The sequence below is a fragment of the Leptonotus elevatus genome, chromosome 20 (genome assembly GCF_054856555.1).
Source record: "Leptonotus elevatus isolate MCC_2025b chromosome 20, RoL_Lele_1.0, whole genome shotgun sequence".
Taxonomy (NCBI): Eukaryota; Metazoa; Chordata; class Actinopteri; order Syngnathiformes; family Syngnathidae; genus Leptonotus; species Leptonotus elevatus.
Window position 1 is genome coordinate 85,848 of NC_141258.1, and position 21,903 is coordinate 107,750.

Here is a 21,903-nt window from a genome sequence, read left to right on the forward strand (position 1 = left end):
AGATATGATGATGTATATTAAGTTTTATTTTTTTCAAGTTTCAACTCCAAAATTTAGGAGATACTCAACATTTGTTGATTGATTGTAACATTTCACTTCCGACATGTTGCCATCATTCAAGCCATTTTATTCTTCCCATTGACAAAAAAAATAAATATTTTTTTTAAATACATCTTCAGCGCCAGTTTCCGCAAATATTGAGCGATTCAAAGCATTTCCACTTCAACAGTTTATTCCAAAAATGGTTCATTCAGCATCTCAGCCTTTCCTCCACAAATTGCATCCTCTACTTGATAATCAAGAAAACTTTTAGATTGTTGTACCTATGAATGATTCACAATAATAATGACAACAAATACCAATCTTAATGCTAAACTATTCAAAGCAACGTCAAATTGACCCGCACACAAAACACAAACGACACTTCTTGACCCAAACATGTGACGGCTCCGTCTGTCCGTCATCATGACCTCTGACCTCAACAGGCGGAACTCTATTATTATTATTATTATTTATTTGTTTTGCTTTCTTTATTAATTCACATTCCAACATCCAATTCAAACTGAGCACACAAACCAGATCGGTGCCGTCAAACAAGACACAAGAAAAAAAACGCGGAACTCTTTTATTTTGAAAGGCTTGCTGACGTTGCGTGCGGCAGACATGGGCAAGGTGTACTCGCAGGTAAGAAGGCTTTTCTCGTCACATTCGCATTATCGCATATATTTCTTTGACTGGGATTGAAAGCTGGACAGCGACCAATCCCGGTCAAGGAAAAACGTGCCACGTACGCTTAAACTGATTGATTATTGACACAACTCGTTAAAACAAGTGCGCGCGCGCGCACACACATGTACGTACGTACGTATATATGTACGTACGTAGGTACACGAACATTTGACATGTGAACATTTGAAACAATTGAGATTCAAAGTCCCAATGACGCAATTGTCATCCCCAAAAGTTTCTCTTCAAACGTGATTTGAAGTCGTGTGTTTGTCGAACTGGTCAAACGGGTTGATTTGGGACGTTAATCAAACTGCTTACCTTTTGCTGGGCGTGTCACGTGACCCCCCCGCGCAGCCCGCCTGCCAGTTGGCGTACGACGGCGACGTTCGTCAGCTTTCGTCGGCGGCGGCCCGCGACCCGAGCGTGTTGGACGTGCGGGATGACGTCACCGGGGACACGCCCCTCATCGCCGCCTGTCGCCGCGGCAAACTGTACGCGGTCACGTTCCTGCTGGAGCACCGAGCAGACGTGCGCGCGCGCAACAAGGTCGGCTGAGGCGTTTTCTTAATTTTCTTTCTTTTTCTTCTTGCGTCACGAGTTTAATTGATCGCAAATTGACGATCAAATGAACCATCCGCATTTGTTTCCGTCAGCTCGCCTCTTTCATTTCATTTCAGTCATTACAGTCAATCTTTTTTGGCGTCAGAGCGAACTTTGCATCTTTGTGTTGAATATTTGCAAACTTTTATTTTGGAAAACAACAATGAACATTCCCGCCGATTTGGTGCTGGACGTCAATTGATTCTGCATGCAACTGCCAATTTAAAATCCTGTCCATCAATAAAGGAATATCATTGTTTTTTTTAAATCCGATTCATTGAAAAACTAATGGACTAATGGTGAATGTTTGTTTTGTTTTGATTTTCTTCAGAAGGGTCGCACGTGCCTTCACTACGTGGCCAAGCAGAACTTTTCCCTCCTGGACCACCTCATCATCCTCCTGCTCATGCCCATCCTCCTGCTGGGATACTTCCTCCTGGCACGTTGCCGGCATGACGATAGCATGGCATGACGTCATCGCGTGACGTCATCACATGACGTTCGTGTGTGTGTTGTGTGTGTAGTTACAGAAGCAGAAGCGCAACGAGGCTCTGATGAAAGAAGTTCTGGACAGCGACGTGGACGTCAACGCGGCCGACTACGTACGTTGGACACGATCGACTGCGCATGCGTCAACTCCAGTGTGACGTCCTTTGTGTGTGTGTGTGTGTGTGTGTGTGTGTGTGTGTGTGTGTGTGTGTGTGTGTGTGTGTGTGCGCGCGCATGCAGAAAGGCAACGCGGCTCTTCACTACGTTTGTCTCAGGAAACGCCAGCAATTAGTTCCTCTGTTGCTCCTCCGAGACGCCAACCCGCACCTCAAGAACCACGTACGTACGTGCACGCGCGTGCGCACGCTCGAAGCGTGACGCGTTGTTGTGGCTCACGCAGTATTGCGCCATTTTGCTTTCAGGACGGTGAGTCGCCGCTGGACATCGCCATAAGGTTAAAGTTCAGCGAGGTGGTGAGGCTGCTGAGGAAGACGCCGTGACGTCATCTGGAGTTGAGGGGGGGGGTTTGGCGCCACCTGTGGCGTTAGGCAGCAACAGCAACATGTGTTCCTTTTTCTTTCCTTTTGCTTCTGCTGCAGGTCAACCTTTCTTTCTTCTAAGGTTTTTTCCAATTTTGCTTTCTTTGGCCTGTTCAACGTCACATGGACAATCTCAACGCTAAACTAAGCTGACGTACATAGCGGTTGCATGTGAATTTATTGAAACTTGTGGTGTATATATTTTCTTTTGAAATGCCTTTATTAAATTAATCGCCGATGTAATTCTGGCGCCATTTAGCATGACGACGCTGGTGATCTTAATGAGTCGTCAACAAAGACAAACACGCAAATGACTGAAGACAAAAAGTGTTGCCAGCAGACGTAGAATTTTTGCGTGCTTGTTTGTGGTTAAACTTTTGTGCAGCCAGCCAGCCAGCGTCGCCCTCTAGTGGTAACGCTGCAGCAGCTTGAGGATGGCAGGAAACATGATCTGGGGCGCGTCCAGACCCCAAATGAAGTCCAGATGGTCCCAGTGGGGAATGTGCTGCCGGAACACGACGTTGGACACCTGCCGGTCACACAAGAAGCCGTCAGACGTGCGCGCACGCGGGCGGGATGAAGAGGTCAGAAGAGGTCACGTGACCTGCGTGAGGAGCAGCGCCACATCTTTGGGGTCGGCCAGCGTGTCGCGTCCCCCCGAGAAGACGGCGGTGGGAACCTTCATGTCTCCGACGTGGTAGCGGGGGGGCGTGGACTGCGGAGCACACGCGTGTTTCATCTCTTTGCACTCGCCGCTTTCACCTTCGCCGCTCGCTCACCTGGTTGTAATGTTTCATGTTGCCCGCTGCTCCAAAGTCAAATGCCGACAGCTTCCCGTTGCGGACGGCCTGAAATCACCACCACGACCAATTAGTCCAGTTGATTGGCAAAGATGTCCGACACGATGGCGCGCGTGCGTGCGTGCGCTTACCTGCACCCAGTGCAGCATGTTCTGGACGGACGTGCCGGCGGGACAGTGCGTGGTGTAGACGGCCGTGCGAGACTGAAAGCAAACAATTCGGCTCAAGTCGGCCATCTTGGCAATCGCGGCCAAAGCCAATCGGCGGCGGCGACCGACCATGTTGAGGTTGAGCTCGTCGAAGCCGCACAGGACGAAGAAGAGGTTCCCGCACAACTCGTTGAGCAGATGTTTGCCGCAAACGTGCTCGGCGAACCACTCGATCATGTGACTCTGAGGCAGGAAGTCCCGCCTCCCAAACAGCTTCTGCGGGTGCAAAGGTCGCATTCTTATCTGGCCGCTTGACATCAAATGACGCGGCCCCTCCAGGAAAACGGGCCGTGCCGGTGGCAAAGGTTTGCCGCCCTACGACGGCATTTGAAGGACGAGTGGAGTGGAGGATTCGTACCCAAATCAGGTCTTGGGGCAAGACGGCCAATTTGGTCATGGGGCTGCTGGAGAAGGCCACCGTGGTCACGGGAGCCAACGCCACAAACAATTTGATCTTGGCGGCCAGATGGGGGAGCCTGGAAAAGGCCATGAAGGCTAACCAATCACACGCACGCGTCATTTGCCGGCAGCTGACGACGGTCAACCGCACAAACGTAGCGTAACAAACGGGATCGTACCGATGGTGGTCCCCTGCGAGTGTCCCACGTAAGACAGCTGCTCTTGTCCCGTCACCTTCACGATGTAGTCCACAACCGCCGGAAGATCCAAAAGGGCCATTTCGTCGTGACTGCACATCCGCACACGTTGGGTTGGTGCTTGCCACGGGCGCCAGCGCTAGCGAGCGAGCGCCAGCGCTAGCGAGCGAGCGCCAGCGCTAGCTAGCGAGCGAGCGTTGCGTACCTGAACTTCCAGAAGTCCTCGCTGTCGGGCGTGAGCGTGCGATGTTTGCGGGACCACGTGTTCCCTCGGCTGTTCCCCAGCCAAACGTCGTAGCCGGCGTCGGCCAGCGCGTAGCCCAGACCCGACGCCGGCGGGTTGGTGATCCAGTTGCTGCCGGCCGCCAGCAGGCCATGCTGGAGCAAAACCGCGCCTCCGGAACCTGAAAAACAAGACAAGAATTCCATCTTGCGTCTTTTCAACATTGCGTCGGTGCCGTCAAGTGTGAGCATCAAATGCAGCATTACCAAAAGCCCCAAATAATTACCCCCCCCCACCCCCCCCCCCCCCCCCCCTGATGATGAGAAAAAAACGCTGCACGGACTTAGCTGGCGCTGGCGTCCCGCAGGGATCCGGTTAAGCGTCAAGATGTAGCCGTCCTCGGTCGCCACCTCGTGCTCCTCCGCCGGGTAGCCCCACCGACGGATGATCTCCGTCTGCGCGCACACACAATGAAAAGGCTGCATCCCCGCTCCGCCTCCACCTGGTCCTCGTTACCTACACTAGCAACCTGAAGCGGCGGGCGCGCGGGCGGGCGCTTTTTCGACAGGTTGAGGCAGATCGTTTCAACATTTTCAAACAAATGAAAGTGTCAAAGGAACTGTCAGTCAGCGAAGGGAGGTCACAATTGGGGTCACGCGCTCCGTCCGACCAGCAGCAACTTGTGATGCTCGACGGAGGACTGGCTGACTCCAAAATCTATCCACACCAGATGTGCATTAGCAAAATGCTGTTAACAAACAACAGGCCTTTAAAAATCTGCATTTGCCAACAGCAGCAATTTGCACGTCAAATCGCTGTCGAGAAGGCCACAAAAGACGCCATTAAACCTGTGCCTTTTCACTTTTTTTTTTTACTTTCAGGGCCACTGGGACCAAACAGCTCAACTTTGTTAGTTTTTTGTCATTGAAATGGAAGAAATTTGGTGCCGTCCACACAGCGCAACAAAAGTGACCTTCAGGAGAAAGTCTTGACTTGAGCGGGGCGTCAATCTGACCGACTGTCATCTCCGTAAACAACATCACATAACACGTTGTCTTCAGATGGAACCCGAGGCCAGCAAGTACAATCAACACACTTTGCGGAACACAACCTGACTCGTGTGTGCGTGACACTCACAATGTTCATGTGGACTTCAGGGTCGAGCGGCGACTGGGCGCCAAACGGGCGACGTCCCGCTGGTGGCAACCGCTCGGCCAGGCTCAAACCGCACAGCAGCGCCGCCGCACAAACCGCACACTGCATGCTGTCTGCGCGCACACACACACACACACGTATTTTGTGAAATGTGGAGAAAAGCCCGCAGGAGCAAACCAAAGGATGATGGGACGGTTCAAAAATGGCGTCTCCATTTCCATGTACAAATGCGAGAAGTTCAGACTCTGGCATGCAAAGCCCAAATCTCCTTTTCACGAAACATTGCAAATGTGCAGCCGTTGCATTCATGACGCGCCGAATTAGACCTCATTCACTTTTCAAGCAATCGTCCTCGAGAAGCTTCAACGAGACGAAAAAAGGAAGCGACCACCACATTTTCTTGTTCATTAGCTGCCACAAAAAGTCTATCGAGTGACACCAAAGAAAAGACGGACTTTGAAAATATCTCGATGAGCTTCTGTTTTGTTAGAAATCTTTTCTTTTTTTTCCATGGCTGTCGCTCAGCGGTGGGCGAACTGGGTCCTCGAGGCCCGGCGTCCTGCAGGTTTTGGAGGTTTCCCTGCGGCAACGCAGCGGATTCCAATCAACAGGACGGTCGCCAAGCGTATGCAGAGCTCGCTGATGAGACGATCATATATCAGCTGTGTCGAAAAAGGGAAATCATCCAAAACCTGCGAGACTCCGGCCCCCGAGGACCGAGTGTGCCCACCCCTGCAGTGTAGCATGTATTCAATTCAATACTGTACATTAAAGGCCACTGTGGCAGGCTTGAAAGGGATTTGCAAATCATTATTCCGGATTGTTGTGGTCTTGCTTTTGTATGCAATTTACACAAGGCCGCAACTTGAGTGCAAATGGACTTTGGAGCCGCCCAAAATACAAAATTGAAAATAGAAAATGAAAAGGAGCAGCGGGCATATTATGACGTCTGCTGACTTTGGGCAGGACTTCTGGACTGGTCGCCAGTCGAGAGTCGGACCATGACGTCAAGCACAGCGACGGGCCGGCGGGGGCGACGTTCATGAATCGTGACGCGCACGTGCGCGTGAAGCGAACGTAAAGGCGACGAAACGAAAAACGAAAGCGCCTCAAAAGGGAGCAAAGGAGCCGGAAGTGACTCCGCGACCGACTAAAGGTCCCGTCGAGCGCGTCTGGGAGACTTTGCAGGAGTTTTTTGGCCGATCGGCGAGAAGCGATCACTCACCCACCGGAAGATGAGATCAGGCGTTTGAACCCTGATCATGTGACGCCGTCGTCACGTCACAGAAAGCCCCCGCGCAAACGGCTTGTGGGGTCGATCCAAAAAAATAAATCGATGTTAAGGCTGAGAATAGATTGTTGTGGTCGATCTTTAGTTTTATGTCGCCTTTGTTACAAAAAGACAACGCGTGAATTTAACTTGTGGTCGATCTTTAGTTTTATGTCGTCTTTGTTACAAAAAGACAGCGCGTGAATGAAAATGTGTGAAAGAGCGCCCTCTATCGCGCAATGGCCGCCACTTCCAAAGAGCAACAAAACATTTATCAGTCACTTGCTTGCTTGCTTGCTTGCTTGCTTGCGCAAACGGCAGACATTGAGCTAAAGGAACGTCTCCAATGTTCGGCTAATGAAAGAAGGTGGAGCCAAGTTCGTCACGCTTGCCTGCTGCTGATGACAATCCAACGCCGCGCAGCTGAATATTGGTTGCAACTTGCACAAGTGGCTGAAGGGCCGAGCCTCAAAATGGACACTCTGCGAAAAGTCCAAACTCAAGTATGAAAAGATGACGTCTGCCGTTGGAAGGTGCTTCGGGCTTGCAGATGATGAAGATGATGATGATGATGATGAAGAAGAAGCCGTGAGATGATGTGCCAGCGGCAGAATGTGTCAATATGCTCGTAACGTAATACGAGTTGATCGAAAAGGGCCAAACAAATGCACGCAAGTCATGTTTAGCAACACAAGCGGCAAAAGTCACTCGCTCATCTGCGTCGCGCTGACAAAAGCAGCAGCTGGAATCACTGCTCGGTCATCCCCGCAGGGGGTCGATGATGTCATCTCTTCTGTGCCAATGGGATGCCGCCTTGGCCCTTTTCTGCGTCTGCCGGGCAAAATAACGCCCCTGACGACGCTTGTGCCACGAGGCCCGCCGTCGCCGCGACCATTGCAACGGCAGCCGCTCCGCTTCCGGCTCGACCCGCCGCCGGACTGTCGGAAGCGTGTCCGAGTGTCCAGTCGGTTCACGGGTGCGCTCGCACCTTGGGGTTGCCGGTCTATTCTATCAGCGCGAGTCCCGTCACAAAGTTGGCAACGCAGGACTGCTCAAAGCCGGTGGTCCGCAGGGGACGGGTGGCCGCACATCATCAATGTGCCGGCGCTGCGGGCGGCGCATCTGGCCCTCTCATTTTCTGCCCTTCGCGGCAGGGCGCCATGTCCTGGTGCGATGGGACAACACCTCCACTGTGCATCACATCCATCATCAGGGCGGGACGAGATCCGCCCAGTTGCTACGGACCGCCCCCGCCTTGCTTTCGCCGGCCATTGTCAACCGGTCAGCGGAATCCCTCTCCCGCGTCGCCACGCAGAGGCGGGAAGCGCCATTTGGAGTCGCTTGGACAAGGCGACGGTGGGGAGTCCACTCACGGTCCCCTCCGGTTTTCCCTGAGGAGAAAAGAGCAGCTCGCCAGGCCAGGATGCTCTGGCACACCCTTGGCCAAGGGGCCTTTCAAAGGTCCTCACACACAACGGATCAAATTGACAGCATTTATTGGGGGGGGGGGGGGGCAACAGCCAACAGCCTCTGCCGACTTACATTATGGAAGAAAAGCTTTCATTTGGGCCTTTTTGGACCTGATGAGGAGTTTGCTGAAATGTTTACACCTTGCATGCAGAAACTTGAGTGAATTTGACCGGCTGTCGAAAGAAAGAAAGTCCTTGCCTTCCCTTGCGCTTGTATTCAAATGGACAAGTTGACCTTTTGAACTTAAAAGTTTAATAACCACAATATCTACAAGTAGTCGTCAAACTTTCCATCAGAAAGGACACGAATCAGAGCAAAGCCAGAAAACGTACAAATCAAATCAATGTCCGACATTTTTGGCGAAGGACTTTTCAAAGTCAAAGCAAAGTCAAAGGTCATTCGGTGGTTTGGTCACAAAGACGTTTGTGGGGGGCAAAAATATTTTTAAAATGTTGGCACGTCACCAACCAACAGGCCGCCTGCTCATCGCACGCGCGTGTGCGTGTGTGTGCGTGTGTGTGCGAGGGCCCGTTGGGGTTCAGTCCAGAGCAGCGTGCAGCAGGGCGGCGTGACCCCCCGCCATCTTGGATTTCTTCATCTTGGCGATGGCCTTGTGAAGATCTGACGCGTGGATGGGACGGATGAAATCCTCCGACGGGCTGAAAGCCACAAACGACAAGATTGGACGGATGGCAAACAACATTGCGCAATAACGAGACATCACTGACCCGTCGCCGCAAGTGTGCACAAAGTCTCGGACGCACAGCAGGGCGCCGTCGCGGCACATCTCGCGAAGGTCGCTGCCGGAAAATCCTTCCGTTTCCTTGGCAATCTCCGAAAGCTCCACCGACTCGTCCACCTGCGGAACCGACGGAGGAAGGGAGAAGGCGCGGCGAGCGCTGCTCAGACGAGTCGTGAGCGAGCGGCGAGGACGTCGGCCATGTTGACTCACGCGTTCGTTTTCCAAGATGAGTTTGAGGATTTGCTCCCGCTGACGCAAACTCTACAACGGCCACAAGATGACAGACAGACAAGTGGGCGCCATGACGATCTTTGACCTTTTGCCTCAACAAATCATTCAACAACTTGATCATTGATGGAAATCAATGATCAAGTTGATCACTTGAAATGCTTTTTAGTTCTCCATCAAAGCACACCGGCGATCTTTTGAGTTGGTTTTTTTCATCCACAAATGAAAAAATTGGCAAACATCTGTTTGTAAAACAACAATCCACAGTTTTGACGAGTTTCTCACAGAAGCAGCAACTGTCAATTTCACGTTTGACTTTTTCAGACAGACGCCTCATTTCAAGTTCAAGTCTGCATGTCAGCATGTGGCGCCCCCTAGGCTGGAATTGGGCATTACAACAAATTTAATATGAAGGGTTTGCGGGTTTAAAGTCTGCAAAATTGCAACAAGCAAACCATTGCGATATTTTCAATCAATTTCATGAGAATCCTTCAAACATGAGAAACTTTTGCGAGCCACCAAACCGCCTGAAGCGCAATTGTCCCTAATCTATTGTCCTTCCTTCTCTTTTAATTGGCAGTTGGCAAAGGAGCCCAACGTGGCATTAGCGCCACCATGTGGTTTTGCGGTTGGCCAAGTCAAAACGTGACAACGGCGTGACGGCGCGTGTGTTTGTGCGTACCGGCTGGTTGACGTGGAATCTGGTGGGCATCCTCCTCAAGATGGCCGAGTCCAGGTCTTGAGGTCGGTTGGTGGCGCCCATGATGATCACCTGCCGAGAGTAGCCAGCGCCATTACGGAGGGCCGCTAGCGGCGGGCGGGCTCGCGTCTCACCTGACAGCAGTGGTCCGTGTCCAGGCCGTCCCACAGACTCATGAACTGCGCCTTCATCATGGCCGTGGCCTCGTGGTCCGAGCTGGAGCGATTCCTCAGGAACGAGTCTGCGCGCGCACACACACAGCGTAAATGCCCGTCTGAATGTCGCCAGCCCCTCCCTCGCTTGCTGCCGATGTCATCAATAAAGACGCTTGCGGCCGCCGTCCATGTCAAGGCCCCAAATGTGCTTTTTCGTTGCGCAACACTTTTGCATTTGACTTTGGCATTGATATTATATATTAATATTTCAAGCAATCGACTTTGAAGTTGTAGGCCACGCCCCCCTCCCGAGCACTTGATTGCCTGCCGTGTGACTTTTTAGCGACGATGTCGGCCAGGTTGAGAGGGGACGGGCTTCCGGCAGAGAAGAGGAGGAGCTCCTCGTCCTCCTCCCGCCGCTCCGACCGAACGCCATTATTTGGAGCCCCGCACGCGCGGCCTCGCGTTTTTTTCACCTATCTCGTCGATGAAGATGACGGCGGGCTGCAGTTTGACGGCCAAGGAGAAAACGGCGGCGGCCAGCTTCTGCGATTCGCCGTACCACTTGTCCGTCAGCGTGCTGGGCTGCAGGTTGATGAAGCGGAAGCCCGCCTCCTTGGCCGTCGCCTTGGCGATGAGCGTCTTCCCGCAACCGGGCGGCCCGTACAGCAGCACCCCTGTTACCGTGACAAGCGTGTCAATGATGAGGACGATGAAGAGGACGAGGACGAGGTCGAAAACCGCCCACCTTTGGGGGGCTGCAGCAGTTTGGAGGTTTGGAAGAGATGTCGTTTTTGGACGGGCATGATGACGGTCTCCTGGAGCTCGGCGATGACTTCGTCCAGACCGCCGATGTCGCGCCACGACATCTACGCAACGACACCATCGTGAGGTGACGCCACAGCAGCGTGCGACTGTCAATGTCGATTTGCGGCACCTGCATGCTGAGGGGGTCCACCAGGTGGGCGGCGATGCTCATCTCGTACTCGGACAGCTTGACGTCCTTGACGCCGATCTGCCGCATCAGCTTTTCGGCCTGACAAGCGCACACAAGGGAAAAGTAGTGCTGTGACGCATGGTCATGATGTCAACTGCCATTTCTGCTTTCTTTCTTTCTTTTTTAAACAATGCAAACTTCCACTTTCAAAAAGAATTCTTCTACAAAAACATGACGTTTGTGTTTGGCTGTACACGATTAACTAACAAATCACTAGTAAGTGGAACAAATTCCTTCCAAGTTGGACAGTCAACTCCAATTCATCAGCTGCAAACACAATCACGCACACACGCATCATGGTGCATTCAGGTTACACGCCGCCGCTCGGCACATTCAGCGTTCTTCAATTGGCTTTTTTAGATGAGAATCCAAAAGGGAAATGAGGCCGACATTTGGATGAATTGCCCTGTGACGGACATGATGCACGCTTATCACGACCACGCAAACCTGCACCCACACACGCGTTTCTTTTTGTCTGTCTCGCTCTGATATTGCTTGACAATCAAAAAGCAAGCGGCGCTCGGAGTGATTTTGCAGTCATCGAGCGGGTCAACTGACTTGTTTCTGCGCTTCCACCTTCTGCTTGCGCGTGGGGTCAATGGCGTCCACCATCCACTTGATGGTGAAGTAGGTGACGGCTCCAAAGATGGTCAGGCGGAAGAGGAGCCCCACCACCTCGTTCCTGCCCAGGGGCCGCGCCACCTGCTCCACCGGAAGCTCCCGCAGCACCATGCCGACGTGACCACGTCCGCCGCGGCTCCACAAGCTCACGTGGAAAACTACCTGACGGGACGCACAAAATCCATTCAAGGTCAAAAGGCCATGGCAACATGACTGCATGTAAGATTAAGGCCACATCAACGAGATATTTTCACAGTAGCAATTGCTTTTCTGTAAAAACAGCAAAACGAATTTCCGATAACATCGAGTAAACACAATTGTGCCGTTTCATTGAATTTGATTTCAAAACTCACTCAGCTTTTAAAGATTCTAAAATGAAAAAAAAGACATTGATATGAGAACAAGTTAGTTCTCCAAAAGGCAACAGAACAAGCTAACTCTCTTTTGCTACAACAACTTACCTTATTGTCAGAATAAGATGCTTCTTCTATGTATGAAAACGTCAATGTAATTGTAAACAAGCCCTTTTGAGTGCTTGTTTACAGACAGTATATGAACAATAGTCAACATTCTCTTGTGGAACAAAAATAATAAAAACTTGTCTAATTAATCTGCTGCTGTAAAAACAACAGAAATCTGTCAGCATGTGGCACAAATCTATCTTTCGACGTAGCTAACTATTGAAAAATTCATCGAAATCAGCGGCGACTGTCGGCTTTCCAAAAGCGAAAAGAGCTGCCCCGCGCTGTTCTAGTTAGCGTTAGCATTAGCATTAGGTTGACCTTCCGGGCTACAAAGCGGCTGACCGAGGCGGCAACGTGACAAAAATAACATGCTGGCTTAAACAACAGTATGCCAAAAGAGTACACAATTATAATTGACTAGTGCGTCAAAATATACAACGTGGTGGTTGTGGTGGTGCTTGCCAAGATACCTTCTGGAGGTACAGTGCGGCCGGTGCCGGCGGAGGAAGTGAGCGAGTGAGCAAGTGAGCGAGTGAGCCGCTGCCTGCTGCCGCTTGAATGTTTCGGTTTCCGTCTTCGTCGTCGTCTACAAGTGAGCAGAAACACCTCAAACGCTGATGTCGCCATCTGCAGGCCGCGGAGATCCACGGCACAATGACGTCTACGTTTGTTACACGTGACGTCATAGCTGCCATCCTTAATGTTCTGGATTTGAAAGAAAGCTCAAAGAACTGGTGTGCTTGGGACGGACGGGGTCGAGAAGCTTCTGCCGCGTCATAAACTTACTCCAGCTTTTCAAGTACAATTCAGTAATAAAGGCCAACTCCTGTGGAGTTCTTACTTTAACTTGAAGTCACTTATTCTCCGTTAAAGAAATATCCCACAGTAATAGTATAAGTACAACATCTTGTTAAAGGCAAAAATATGATCTCCGAGAGGAATATTTGAGGGGAACGCTCACGAAAATGGACATCAAGTGGGAAGAAGAAAAATCGAAATGAGTCAAACGATTGAAAATGTGTCTCCTCCATTTCATTTGTCCGTTCTCGCTTCTGTTCGGTGCCAGGGTGGGGGGCGCCACGTTTGAAAACCAAGCAAACATACGAATGAGGTCAAAAGTCCTTAATGTACTAAATGATTGCATCTTGTGAGGGACAAGTTGGACGAGGGACAAATGCAGCTTTACCCTCCCTGCGAGCTCGCACGCTTTTCGAGCGAAAAGTTAGAATCGTCAAGGTACGCTCGTGACCCACGTGTTAACAGGAAATGACTTTTCTTCCGTTTACAAAACAAAGGCGAATAAATTAAGCGAGGGCTAAGACCACTTTATTGCGAAAGTCTGGAAAGTAAGCACGTCCGCATTGCCACCGCCATCTTGACTCGGTCAGTGCTTTTCTCGCTTGTTCGCTAGTCTGGCCTTTTCGTTGCGGTCTTGTCTTCGCGTTCGCTTGAAAATACGGCGAGCGAGCGCGCGAGCGAGCGAGGCGGCGGCCGCCAACACTCGCCCCTCCTTTCAGCCTCGGATGTTCGGGACTTGAGGAGGAGGAGGACCTGGAGGGCCAGGCTCCAATTGCGTGCAGGCTGGAGGCCCCGACACCTCCCGGCGGTTGTGAGCTAGACCAGAGCCGTGGCAGTCGGGCAGCTCGCGGGCCGACGAGCTCGCGTCTTCTCCGGACGTCTCCGGCCGAGAGCCGCCGGGGATCGACAGCGTTTTCTTGTCAGTCTTTGCGGCGTTTGCTCAGCGGTCGGCGGGCTTGCGGTGGCCAGCGGACGTCCCGACGTCCTCCCCCTCATATTCATCTTCACCCTGGTCGTCATGGCAGCGCTCATCAAGGAGATCGTCAGCAGAAAGAAAAGACGGTACCAGGAGGACGGCTTCGACCTGGACCTCACTTGTATCCTTTACCGCAGCCTGCGACGGCAGGAGGCTAGCTGGCTAATGCTAGCAGAGGCACTTTATGGATGAAGCGGCTAATGTGCTAACTAAGCTAACCTTAGCACTAATGTCATTACATGAAGGCATGAATTCTTTTTTGTCCACCGAGATGGAAAATTGTTTTGGGGCTGGCCAAATTAAAAGACAAATTCATAAAAAACAATGTACAATAATGGCTAGTAAAATATGTCAAATAGTCTCGTTCGGATCGCGCGTGTGACGTCATAACAATTTCCTTCGTTTAACCAGGTCGGGCGATTGAGGGGCTCCGGGTGGCGGAGTGGTTACGTCACTTGCCTTCGGTGCAGGTTGGCGTGAGTTTGCTTCCCGCCTGGGAGTGTGCGAGTGCGTGCACCAAAAAAGAAAGAAGAAAGTGAGGCCATTGAGATTTGAGAGTTTCTCCTGGGCCTCAAATAACTTTTCCCCTTCAAAGAACAGTTTGTTCATCAGTGACTGTCATTTTGAGTAGCACGTTTTTCTGTGGACCATAAGTTTATATATATATAAACAATATAATTAAGACAATATAACGGGGAGTTAAATGGAGGGCTGCAGCTGTCATATTTTCATTTGATGCTAAAACAGGTAATTACACCGACTCATGGTTACTCGGGATGTAACGATAACGACAATATCGTGACATTGCAATATTAAAACTGCCACAATATATTGTCGTAATGTCACAATATTAAAAGCAGCATGTTTTTTTTAAGTCAAGTTGATTTCCATTTTGTGCAATTCTAGCACCCTCTGGTGGCTAGTTTTTTTATTTAGTTTAACTTTCATACGGCATGTTTTGACCCTTCTGTTTCAAATCCACACTATTGGTCGGATTAGGGGGAACGTAATATGCTTGTGAACTGAGTCAATATGTGCATGCATTAGCAAATAAATGCCTCAATATTACGTGTTATTAGTGATTGTAGGTTTTGTGCATTGCTATAATGCACAAAACTACGTTTTTTTCTTTTCTACATATGAGCTTTTTTTAATTAATTTTTTTTACAATATTGTGTCCCTTTTTGTATCGCCAATCTTCCCACAATATCGTGATAAAATCATATCGTTACATCCCGAATGGTAACCAGGCCTTGTGCAGTAACTGGAATGGCCAACAGGCTGAAAACAATCCTGAATCACAAGTTCAACAATAGTCATTATTACAACAACAACAACATTAGCCGATAATTGAGCCCTGCGGACGCTTCGTCTGTGAATAACGTGATGTCATCAAGCAACGACGGCTCATTTCCCCCAAACATTGCGTTACAAGTCGGCCATCTTTGGCAACAAAAATATGTGGCCAATGCTTACACACGAACGTGAAAGCCACGCAGATTGCGGCGGCAAAAGAAGAGGCCAGACTGTGTGCTGCCCTCTGGTGTCCGGGGGCAGAAAGACGGCGTGGCCTGACCTTAGCGAGCCCGGCAGACATTTACCCCAACATCATTGCCATGGGTTTCCCCGCCGAGCGTCTGGAGGGCGTCTACAGGAACAACATCGACGACGTCGTGCGGTGAGGTCGCCTCGTTTGCTCGCCCGCCACTTTTTTCCACGCGCAACTAGCCGCTTACTTTGGCCGCTACTTTGTGTGACGCAGGTTTCTCGACGCCAAGCACAAGAGTCACTACAAGATCTACAACCTGTAAGCCAACACACTCAAATCCAACACACACACGCACGCACGCACGCTGACAAGACTTGGTTGTGTGTGTGCGCATTGGCAGGTGTGCAGAGCGACATTACGACACGTCCAAGTTTAACTGTCAAGGTAAGAGAACGGCTCACCTGATTGGGCTTAAAAAAACAAAACTATTTCATCACATTAGTGGGGAGGGGGCCGACATGCAGGGTCCTAATTGCCGTTTCAAGTACGGAACGATTGTGTCATGTGAACGTTGCATATTTGTCGAGTGTGGATTTGACCTTCCGTATTGTTGGCAAGTTTGCGAGCGGGAGGCGGCCGCACAAAATGTGCTCATCTGGGTGTGACGTAGCCTAGCATTAGCAAGTGTGTCCCGCCCTCGCAGTGGCCGAGTACCCGTTCGAGGACCACAACCCGCCGCAGCTGGAGCTGATCAAGCCGTTCTGCGAGGACTTGGACGCGTGGCTGAGCCGCGACGAGCAGCACGTGGCCGCCATCCACTGCAAGGCGGGCAAAGGTCGCACGGGGGTCATGATCTGCGCTTACCTGCTGCATCGCGGAAAATTCCGCAAGGCGCGAGAGGCGCTCGACTTTTACGGCGAAGTCCGCACGCGGGACAAGAAGGTGAGCGACGCCGTCCGCGTACGCCGCTTGCCCAACGTTTGTGACGATATGCCGTTGACTGCGTTTCGTTCGGCGCGCTGCCGCCACACGAAGCGCGTTCAAAACCGCCTCACACATTTCAACACTATTATCGGACAGATTTGATGCAAATTATCCATTTTCTTTTTTAAATAAATTCGACTGGACGTAGGTGAAAATGTGGACTGCCGTTTGACACGTCTGCACTTTGTCGATTGGTTGCAAGGGAAATGCAAAACGAGCGCATCCGATTACAACTTGCACACGAGTGAGGTCATCACGGGGTCAAAGTGGTCCCAAAACAACCCCGCCCACATCGCCATACATCTTGTTTTGATTGTGATGAAAGTACAAGAAGGTGTTTAAAAGATAGTCTTCAAATAATAATAATAATAATGCATGAGATTTATATAGCGCTTTTCTAGACTCTCAAAGACGCTTTACAAAGGAACGGAAACATTATTCATGCACTCGCACATCGACACTGTGGTGATGTAAGCTTCTTAAGTAGCCGCAGGCTGACGGGAGGAAGCGTGGCTGCCAGTGTGCGCCTACGGCCCCTCCCACCACCAACCATTCGCACCTGCCATACACCAGCACTGGAGGCAATGTGTGCCAAGTGCCTTGCTCAAGGACACGACGACACATGACTCGGGGAGAGCGGGTTCGAACAGCCGACCTTCTGCTTACCGGACGACCTTGACCTTGAGCCACGACTGCTATAATTGAGGAGAAGCTCAATCCATCTCAGCAAAGCTCATTTGCATATGCGGAATAGTTTGAAAAAAAAGAACCGATGAAAGACCTTTGGTGGCATTTGAGCTTTTTTTTGGTATGTTTGTTGTTGCGTGTTTAGGGCGTGACCATCCCCAGCCAGCGGCGTTACGTGTCGTACTACAACACGCTGCTGAGGAGCCGACTGGCCTACTTGCCCGTGGCTCTGCTCTTGCACAAGATGCTCTTTGAAACCGTTCCCATGTTTACCGGCGGAACCTGCAGTCAGTACACGCGCACGCACGCACACACGCACACTTTGACCTTAACCTTGACCTTGTGGTGTCGTCCGGTGCCGCACGCAGATCCCCTGTTTGTGGTCTATCAGCTGAAGGTGAAGATCCACACGTCCAACCTGGCGCACACGCGGCGCCAAGACAAGCTTCTGCTCTTCGAGCTCCCGCAGCCGCTTCCCGTCTGCGGCGACATCAAGGTGGAATTCTTCCACAAGCACAACAAGATGATGAAGGTGAGGCGGGGTCGCGGGGTCATTTCCCATGTGTGACCACCGACCGACGGCTTTTGTGGCAGCCGCTGTTGCTTTTTGAGGTCCAAGCGGCTCGTTTGAGCGTCTGTCCATATAGGACAAGATGTTCCACTTCTGGATCAACACGTTCTTCATTCCCGGGCCGGACCAGGATCCGCGCAAGCTGGAGAACGGCCAAAGCGGATCCGACGGGACTCGGCACAAGCAGGAAGGCGACGATGACGATTTCCTGGTTGTGACTCTGATGAAGAACGACCTGGACAAGGCCAACAAGGACAAAGCCAACAGGAACTTCTCGCCCAACTTTAAGGTTCACGTCTTGCACGCACGACACTTTTTCAACATGCAAAGTCATTCTTGGCAAGTTTGGAATGTTTTGTCCAATCGTTCTGTCATTTCATGACCTCTGAACTCCAAATACAGCCTTCCCTCACTCGTTACTGCTGATAGGGTTAGAAGAAAAGAAAAAAAAGAATTTCTTAAAGTAGAGGTTGACTTTGAATTGGTTTCTGATATCATTTTTGACCCTGCACGGGTTTTTTTTTGGGGGGGGGGGCAGGTTGTTCCCTCACAAAGCCTAATAAGTGCGCGGTTGCTCCTTCAGGTCAAACTGTTCTTCACCAAGACGGCGGAAGAAGCCGCCGACGGCGGAAGCTGCGAGGCCAACAGCGCGTCGGTGACGCCGGACGTCAGCGATAACGAACCCGATCACTACCGCTATTCGGACACCACCGACTCGGACCCCGAGAACGAGACGTTGGACGACGAGCGCGAGCAAATCACCGACGTGTGAGCGTTTCCGTTTCCCGACAACAAATCATTCCTTCCGCTTCCTTCCTGGCTTTCTCGCACGGACTCCAGCGCCTTTGATTGGACACTTGGAGCGGATTTGCCGTTGGCGGCCGCGAAAGCCGCGACGCAACTTTGAGTCGGGCGGCAAAGATGATCTCAGGTTGGGTCCGAGTGGAGCATCGTCACGTTCTGTTTGGGTCTTTGTTTACCAAATGCATCAAACGCTGTCAAGTGAATAAAGCAAATATTTATCAAGTCTACAGAGTGTTGCTTCCAACAAACCAATCAGATGACAAATCCCAAGTGTTATTGATTCCCGTGATGTCCAGCGCCCCGCCCAGTCACTTCCTGTCACATGACGTCTCCGAAGGCATCGAGCGCGCTCAGCGCGGACGCCAGGCAGCCGTCGAAGTTGGAGTGAGTGAAGGCGTCGCCGGCGCAGACCAGCAGGGGGCGCTCCGACAACGTCATGTGACCCGGGCAGCCCGCCACCGCGCTCGCCACCTGACACACACATTTTGCCTCAGGCTCGACCTCGTGGATTGGACGGCTTTTCGTACGCGAGGCTCACCTGCGAGTAGCGCCACTTGTGGCACTTGACGCCGATTGGCTGAGGCAGCGAAGGGAGGAGCCGCTTGAGCTCCTGCAGGATGATCGGCCGCACTTCCTCGACGTCGCGCTCCACGTGTCGCAGGCCGAAGGGGGCGCCCGTGTGAACCACCAAGGACGGCCCGCGACCCGCGTCGCCCTCTGGACAGGGCGCACAAGTCTGGGGTTATCGTCGTCACGGCGGCCGTTAACAGAGACGCGTGCGTGTGAGTCACCTGCGGCGTGTTTGCGAGGTTCCACGGCGGCGTAGCAGATGACGTTGGCCTTGCCGTCGTCGTCGTTATTGTAGTTGTTGTAGTAGCGGATGGCCCAGGGCACGCCCACGTCGGCCCCGGGAGGGAAGAAGAGCGCCAGGGCGAACCGGGACGAGTACGACACGCCGCCCAACAGCTCCATCTGCTCCGCCGACAAAACTGACAGCACAAAAGAGATGGGCGAGTACCGATACCGAGCATTAGCGCTGATACCGGCCGTATTTGCAGGTATGGCAACTCTTGTGCTTATTTTACTGTCAGGAAGTAAAAATGAGATATATTGTTTTGCGCCATGTACATAATAATGTCTATTTTAATAATCACTGCTTAGGATGCAATCTTCATTTTGGTGCTTGTACTTAAAGTTGAAATTGCTGGATTGGGATATGAAGGCCTGCGATTGGCTGGCAACCAATTCAGGGTGTACCCCGCCTACTGCCCGAAGCCAGCTGGGATAGGCTCCAGCCCCCCGCGACCCTTGTGAGGACAAGCGGTTAAGAAAATGGACGGCTGGATGGGATATGAAGGTCTTTCTTGAAAATGATTGTTTGCGGGCTCACCGTCTGGCAGGTCGCCTTCAAGCTGCAGAATTTGCGGCACGGGGATGGTCAAGAGCACGGCGTCAAACTTGTGGCTGCCGCCTCGCTTGCTGCGGACCTCCCAGGAGGCCCCGCGCCGGTGCAGGCCGCTCACCTGATGCTCCAGGAACAGCTCGGCTCCTGGACCGGCACACGCGCCACAGACGGCCACAAGGTAAGCCGGGAAGCCGCGACTGACACGCCGTAGCCAGGCCGCAACCGGGACGGGACGGCGAGGACACAGGAAGTGCTGACCTGACTGGAGCAGGAAGTGTTTGACCACGCTGCTCATGCCCAGCGGCGCCACGTAGTCCACGCTGCCGTCTTTGTGCCGCAGACCCTCCACCGCGCAGTCCAGCGGACGCAGCACGCCCGCCGCCAGCAGCTCCGAGTAGAAGCTGACAAACGCAGGCAAACCTTCTTGAGGGCCCGCCCACAACTTTCCCAGGAGCCATTCAAGCGGATCAGAATCTCATTTTATTGGTTACAATTCAATTGATTGGGTGTCACCTTTTATGAACAAATGTGAACATTGCCATTCATTTGAAGGACAATTGCGAGATGGTTCGGTCTTTCTTTAAAATAATCTTTCATTGTTTTTCGTGGTTTTGGTATCAGTGTGCAAGAAAATGATATAGTTATTGGAAATCCCAAGCAGTGAGCGGGAGGGATTGTAGAACAGGGATTGGGCTGGGGGGGGGGGGGGGGGCACGTGCAAGGTCGTTGATATTTGATCAAGTCAGATGTCGTTTTGACAACAAAAGAAGCGTGTTGGAAAACGCATGAGGGTAGACAGTGTCAAAAAGTAAGAAATGACGTTGGAGCGCGCTTATGTTATGCATCCCGAACCCGAACCCGAACCCGACCCCAGCGACTTACCGAGCCTGCAAATCCAGACTCACTCGCAGCTTGGCCGAGAGTGAGTCTGGTCAACCGCCCTATCAGTCGCATTTCTGAGCTAACAGAGCGGAATATACAAACGAGCGAAGAGCGGACGTGACGTCAGAAAAGCAACTCGTTGAAGTCTTTTTTACATGGCTACGAGCCGAAGAGAGACAGAAGTTAATGACGTCGTCGTTGCGGGAAAAACTTGGAGTGACGTCGCTCACGAAGACGACGTCACGCAAACAGACGGTTTGATTGACGCGCGGTGCCGAACCGCTGTCCGCGCGGCTTGCCGGCCCAGCGCTTACCTGCGGTGAGAGCGCGCGTACTCGCGCGTGGCCGAGATGTACTGAGCTCCCAGGTCGGCCGAGTGGGACGAAGGGTCGGGAGGGCGGGACGTCGACATCCTGCCACCTGTGCACACCGCCCGATGCGCGTCATCGTCAAGTTCATCGGCCCACGGAGCCACAAGTTGTCTTTTGGAAACGCTTGCGCAGTTGCGCAGTTGCGAGCGCGTCCTGCCTACTTTAGTGTCGTCCCGCCGCGACTCGAACTAAATTGCGAGTCGCTAGTTCGAGCGCCAACACAGGCAGGCCGGGCAACTTTGTCCCCGCGCAAGCAAGGACGAGGGTCGGCGTCTACTGACCGGCTCCGCGGGCTTTGTCCCACACGACGATGTCAACTTGTCTGTCCTTGAGCTTCCTCCTGAGCAGGCAAGCAAAAAGGCTTCCCGTCAGACCCGCGCCCACCACCAGCACTCGCGAGGCTGACGACGACATGTTCGGACGACGCCGGTGCGACCCCCTGGCTCGCCTTCTTCCGCTACGAGCTAACAAGAAGTAGCCACGCCGCCACCGGAAGTGACACTGTCTGCTTCTCAGCTGAAACAAATACAAAATAAACGAAGTCAAACAAAATCCACATCTTTTTCTTTGTTCTGAAAGTTTGCCTTCGGTGACTGTTCATATGTGAATAAAAACATTAAAACATTTTAATCTCATTAAATTCTGGGCTAAATGGCAAACAAAAAAAAAACAATCTGACACCTAATTTTTGTACGTTTGAAAATGAAGTCAAGCGACATATTTGAACTATTAGACATTCCTCACATGTGAAAGCACAGGAACATTTGTATTTAGGACATTTCTGGAATGTAAGTGGCTGTGTCCGAATGTCCACCTTGTCCCCGAACCCCTCATTCGCTGTTTGGCGATTCGGACAGCCAGCTCACGACTTTCGAAGTTGCGAAGTGCGCATTACGTTTGCACATGCGTGAAAATCAAGTTTAAAAAACAAAAACAAAGCCGTCATTTG

At 51.7% G+C, this 21,903-nt stretch overlaps 5 protein-coding genes across 10 annotated transcripts; 2 read left to right on the forward strand and 3 right to left on the reverse strand.

Moving 5' to 3' along the window:
- Positions 1-629: 629 nt before the first annotated feature.
- On the forward strand, positions 630-2,621 carry ankrd22 (ankyrin repeat domain 22). Of its 2 annotated transcripts, none has more exons than XM_086063627.1 (6): positions 630-684; positions 1,084-1,275; positions 1,661-1,768; positions 1,854-1,931; positions 2,059-2,161; positions 2,241-2,621. In XM_086063627.1, the coding sequence occupies exons 1-6, from the start codon at positions 664-666 to the stop codon at positions 2,246-2,248; spliced, it is 510 nt and encodes a 169-aa protein (XP_085919753.1). In that variant the 5' UTR covers positions 630-663; the 3' UTR covers positions 2,249-2,621. The 2 variants fall into 2 exon arrangements, with proteins under 2 accessions (XP_085919753.1, XP_085919752.1); XM_086063626.1 differs by having other exon boundaries at positions 2,059-2,157.
- Positions 2,555-6,751, reverse strand: lipf (lipase F, gastric type). Of its 3 annotated transcripts, none has more exons than XM_086063624.1 (11): positions 6,570-6,751; positions 5,323-5,453; positions 4,529-4,640; positions 4,168-4,366; positions 3,945-4,054; positions 3,725-3,861; positions 3,436-3,582; positions 3,289-3,360; positions 3,137-3,205; positions 2,962-3,072; positions 2,555-2,886 (listed from the first exon to the last, which is right to left on the reverse strand). In XM_086063624.1, exons 2-11 carry the CDS (start codon positions 5,446-5,448, stop codon positions 2,764-2,766), a joined length of 1,206 nt encoding a protein of 401 aa, XP_085919750.1. In that variant the 5' UTR covers positions 5,449-5,453; positions 6,570-6,751; the 3' UTR covers positions 2,555-2,763. The 3 variants fall into 3 exon arrangements, with proteins under 3 accessions (XP_085919750.1, XP_085919749.1, XP_085919748.1); XM_086063623.1 differs by having other exon boundaries at positions 6,566-6,751; XM_086063622.1 differs by lacking the exon at positions 6,570-6,751 and adding an exon at positions 6,298-6,558.
- A 1,338-nt stretch (positions 6,752-8,089) lies between these two features.
- Positions 8,090-13,222, reverse strand: atad1b (ATPase family AAA domain containing 1b). Its single transcript, XM_086063618.1, has 10 exons — positions 12,458-13,222; positions 11,461-11,685; positions 10,843-10,941; positions 10,654-10,774; positions 10,382-10,582; positions 9,885-9,991; positions 9,733-9,822; positions 9,033-9,083; positions 8,809-8,939; positions 8,090-8,739 (listed from the first exon to the last, which is right to left on the reverse strand). The coding sequence occupies exons 1-10, from the start codon at positions 12,680-12,682 to the stop codon at positions 8,619-8,621; spliced, it is 1,371 nt and encodes a 456-aa protein (XP_085919744.1). The 5' UTR covers positions 12,683-13,222; the 3' UTR covers positions 8,090-8,618.
- A 109-nt stretch (positions 13,223-13,331) lies between these two features.
- Positions 13,332-18,518, forward strand: ptenb (phosphatase and tensin homolog B). 3 transcript variants are annotated; one of them, XR_015091502.1, is made up of 9 exons: positions 13,335-13,882; positions 15,355-15,439; positions 15,524-15,568; positions 15,651-15,694; positions 15,954-16,192; positions 17,067-17,208; positions 17,290-17,453; positions 17,516-17,781; positions 18,076-18,223. XR_015091502.1 is itself a non-coding variant. In XM_086063621.1 (9 exons), exons 1-9 carry the CDS (start codon positions 13,804-13,806, stop codon positions 18,262-18,264), a joined length of 1,200 nt encoding a protein of 399 aa, XP_085919747.1. In that variant the 5' UTR covers positions 13,335-13,803; the 3' UTR covers positions 18,265-18,518. The 3 variants fall into 3 exon arrangements, 2 of the variants coding, with proteins under 2 accessions (XP_085919745.1, XP_085919747.1); XM_086063621.1 differs by having other exon boundaries at positions 17,569-17,781; positions 18,076-18,518; XM_086063619.1 differs by having other exon boundaries at positions 13,332-13,882; positions 17,067-17,453; positions 17,569-17,781; positions 18,076-18,518.
- Positions 18,491-21,453, reverse strand: rnls (renalase, FAD-dependent amine oxidase). The gene is made up of 7 exons (XM_086063625.1): positions 21,236-21,453; positions 20,898-21,003; positions 19,960-20,102; positions 19,687-19,845; positions 19,088-19,285; positions 18,835-19,013; positions 18,491-18,767 (listed from the first exon to the last, which is right to left on the reverse strand). The coding sequence occupies exons 1-7, from the start codon at positions 21,366-21,368 to the stop codon at positions 18,615-18,617; spliced, it is 1,071 nt and encodes a 356-aa protein (XP_085919751.1). The 5' UTR covers positions 21,369-21,453; the 3' UTR covers positions 18,491-18,614.
- Between the last annotated feature and the right edge of the window lie 450 nt (positions 21,454-21,903).